This window comes from Anneissia japonica, unplaced genomic scaffold (genome assembly GCF_011630105.1).
Source record: "Anneissia japonica isolate Jap-2015-1 unplaced genomic scaffold, ASM1163010v1 scaffold5330_len1712360_cov203, whole genome shotgun sequence".
NCBI lineage: Eukaryota > Metazoa > Echinodermata > Crinoidea > Comatulida > Comatulidae > Anneissia > Anneissia japonica.
Window position 1 is genome coordinate 595,663 of NW_022711894.1, and position 4,259 is coordinate 599,921.

At 34.6% G+C, this 4,259-nt stretch overlaps 1 protein-coding gene across 1 annotated transcript in view; it reads right to left on the reverse strand.

Moving 5' to 3' along the window:
- The window catches only part of LOC117107622 (laminin subunit alpha-2-like), a 137,024-nt gene that overhangs the window by 64,005 nt on the left and 68,760 nt on the right, over positions 1-4,259 (reverse strand). The window contains exon 6 of the mRNA XM_033249331.1: positions 1,482-1,599. Coding sequence (XP_033105222.1) covers positions 1,482-1,599 — 118 coding nt within the window. The remainder of the gene's footprint in view (positions 1-1,481; positions 1,600-4,259) is intronic.

A 4,259-nucleotide genomic window follows, 5' to 3' on the forward strand; every position in this document is an offset into this window, starting at 1 on the left:
TTTTCTATGAATGGATTGACCTGTACGAAACACGAACTCCTGAAGACCGAACCCAGTACCGTTACGATTTTAATCGTGCAGGAAATATCCTCAAAATGTATCTTTGAAAGACGTCTTTCCAAGATAACGTAACTTGGAATTCCGTCTTTCCAAGATAATTTATCTTGGAATTCCGTCTTTCCAAGATACGTTATCTTGGAATTCCGTCTTTCCAAGATACGTTATCTTTGAATTCCGTCTTTCTAAGATACTTATCTTGGAATTCCGTCTTTCCAAGATCAATTATCTTGGAATTCCGTCTTTCCAAGATACGTTATCTTGGAATTCCGTCTTTCCAAAATACGTTATCTTGGAAAGACGTCTTTCCGAGATAAATTATCTCGGAAAGACGTCTTAATAAGTGTTTATTCCATGTTTCCAAGATAATTATCTTGGAAACTTGGAAACTCGGAAGGTCACTTTAAGCTTCCGTAGTATGGTAGTTTCAGATTCAATATTTTAATCACATTTTGTACGGTTTTCCAGACTTCACCACAACAGCATATCTTTACCAAGAAAACAATGAATTCAACATTTTTTTTTTTTTTTTTTTGGGGTAATCTTGATTATCCAAGCCTGATGTTACCCACAAAGCAATTAAATTAATTTATAACAAGCGATGAAATACTCAAACCCAGGAATGAAACATAGCGTGGGGCACTTCACAGCCCGTCAACAGTGCAAGCTGCAAACTAAGCATGGTCAGCTAAGAATGGTCAGCTAAGAATGGTCAGCATGTGGTTTGAACCATGGCGGTTCAGAAAATGAATGGAGATCGCTGGGTCAAACCTCCTTTACCAACTTTCATGACTTGCAGATGTTTTACTACAAAAATCCTTATATATAATTCAGCCTTTCTAAAAGTAAGTAAAAGCTAGGCATTCGCTGCGCAGGGCGGTCGTTGGCCGACGCGATTCAATGGAAAATGCAACACCACGACGTGCACGTGCAACAGATCGTTTTTAATAACAATACGTTTAAACTGCCACCAACAATCAGCAGTGGGCGTCATGTTGTCTAATGCTCATAGGAAGTAGAGTTGGATTCATCGGACGATGGTCATACGACCATCGTACGGCCGTTCGAAGGTAAAACAACTGCACAAACCTGCAAAGCAGTTACGTTGTTTCGCTATGGGGCGGCCGCGTACGACGCAGTAAATGCCCTGCTTAAGGTTTGTCTATGCATCGGAATTGATGAGGAAAGATCATATCATTTTAATGTTCAAATCCTAAGCTGTCCAAATTATCAAATTTTCTTTGACAAAAAACTGCTGTATGCCTATACATAGTCATGATGTGCCCATATACGGTCATAATGATAGTCATAATTTGATAGTCTGGAGAAGTAAAACAATTAAAATATTGAATTTTATTTTTCACATTTTTAGCGCAACACAGATTTATAAACAATACTATAAAGAAAAATAATGTTATACATACGTTCACACAAATTCCCTTCTCTTTGACTGCCTGGTTTCCATGGTTTCTGATTGTAACCAGGACAACACTGTTCACAGCTACTCCCACATGTGTTATGTTCACATATGCAAAGTAAAATCTTTAAGATATAAAATATACAATTGAAAGAAACATGCTTTCTTAAAACACATACTACAAACCAAATAAATATTACGACTCTTAAATGTTGTAAATAAATAACTAAAAAAGCGACCAGTACTTTTGAGATTGACATCAAAACATTTAAGTATTTCCCTGTTTGGAATTTCTGCAGATATTATTCCTGAAGACGACTGAAGCAACTCAATCAAAACGTCAAGACTTTCTCAACTACAACAGTTCTTTTCAGAACTACAGTACCTACGTGGTGTACCGCAAACATGTGACATCAAAAGTATTATTATATAACACTGATTAAGTTAAATAACTCTAGAAATTAGACAAAAAGGGTTTTGAAGAGAGCGAGACCGATATTTTGAGATTAACATCAAAAGTACTATACACCTGTAACATTGATTAGGTTAATTGACTGTAGAAAATAGACAAAAAGAGTTTTGAAGAGAGCAAGTAGACAGTATGTCCATGGAGGTATAAAATTTTATAATTTTATACCTCCATGGTATATCTACCACAGCACAGATTCTATAGAGCAATTAAGTACAATATACTACCAGTCCGATTATGGCATTATATCGCAGAGACATTTAAGTAAGGAAAAATTACACATTTTATTTCTTTTTTTCCCGACACCCACTCATCATAAACATCATCAATTTATAGTCTATTATTATTCCATGCAAGCATGGGTTAGACTGTACAGTACTTGTAATGGCAACTTACCATTTTGCCTGGGTTCCAGGCCCTAATTTTGGGTTACTCACTCTTTATTGCACTTAGTGAGCGCCATACCTAATTTAATTGGCATCCTATACTCGATTTCTTTTTTTTTTTCGGATTAGGGCCTGGGCAAACGATTCATGCGTACGATTTCCCACATCAAATTCGATGTGGGATATCGTATGCATGACTGATTTTGTAAATCACGTGATTGGCTTACTTCATGCATATTAATTAATCTTGGTAAATTTTCAAAATGGAAGATGCGGACGTCTCAACTAGGACAAGCTAACCAGCTCCCTTCTGCCTACCTACTTGAATTAAAACAGTTACTATAGTTCTGGCCTGCTGAGAACGACTATGGACTGATAACTGTAGTAGGCTATACTTACTCTCATTGTTATTATTGCTATTATGATTATTTTTATTTTATTTTTTTGTTATTACAGTATTTTATTGTTATTAGCTTTTTCTCAGTTGGCCTATATATTATTTCTCTGTAAAGCGCATAGGGGCAATGTGCAATATGCGCTATATAAAAATAACATTATTATTATTATTATTATTATTATTATTATTATTATTATTATTATTACAAAACCTTGCTCACCACTAGCTGGTACACAGATTTAGGCCTTTAGGTTAGAATATTGTTAAAAAGGTAGGCATCTGTAGGTAAGAACTTAAAAATAGGCCATGCCACTACTAGGCTAAGCCTACTACTTCTGACTCCAGAGGCCTGAGCCATCCTCCTGGAAAGTTAAAGTGTATTTGTAATGGTATGTCATCTAGTCTAAGCTTAATAGTATTTGTCATTGCCAAAATTAGTCTTACTAGGGTCTATTCTAAATATTCAGGCCCGTTTTAATAGGCAGGACTATTTTTAGTCATGCTTAGTAGTCGACGCGAGTGACTCAGTTTCGTGGCTCCAAAAATATGAACATTTGATTGGTTGAAATTGTTTATTTCGGCCCGCCCATTTATCCAACTACGGAATATAAGATTACGTCATTCTTTTGGCATCCTGGTGCCTGCATTCAGTGTTTTACAGCACAAGTCGCTTATTCCGTCTCTAAATTAACTTTCTTGTTGGTGGCGCTGTCCAGAATGAGAAAAATAAAAAATAAGAAACTTGTGGCAATCTGTACGATTCTATGCAAGCTCTTTTTTAACTATAACTATATAATATTATGTGTACAGTAATTGGCACTAGAGGCATTTTCTATTAAAAGATTTTCTTCCAAGCTTGTTTATGAAGATGTTTATGTCTGTAGAAATACTGTAAGTCCCAGCTAATATCCAAATATATAGACATCACACAATTATCGCAAGCCAAGCAGACACAACAGACTATAATTTATTTATATCTATCAAGTACCACTAAACTGGATCCAATTATTTCACAACCATAGTCAATTACCCTGGATCAAATAAAAAAAAAAAAAAAGAAAAATTCATGCATATCAAGAGGATTCAGTAAATGTTTAGTAAGGACACACAGTTGCCAAGTTTAATACAAAGCCAAGTGGATTAAACCTTCCCATCAGTTTTCAGTGCATTCTATCAGGGTCAGATAAGGTCAATTGGATTAAAGGATCCCAAAGATGAACATTATCAACTCACTTGTGATTTTAACATTTAGTGTGCGCAATCCAAAATACATAATATAAATAATATTATAACATTTTTTAAAGATTATCATCTTTATTTTTAGTTAATTCTAATACAGTAAGGCGAGTCTTTGTTTATACCTCTTCTTAGCCAACTTTTTATTTGAAGATTAACAGGAGGGCGAAAAATAAAAATAAAATAAAATTTTGATTGTTATTTAGCAAATAGTTTTGTCAAAAACATCCAGATAGAGAAGAAAGTATAAATAAGTTAATTGGTAATGGGATGGCTAAATGCTTTAAAATTATATAA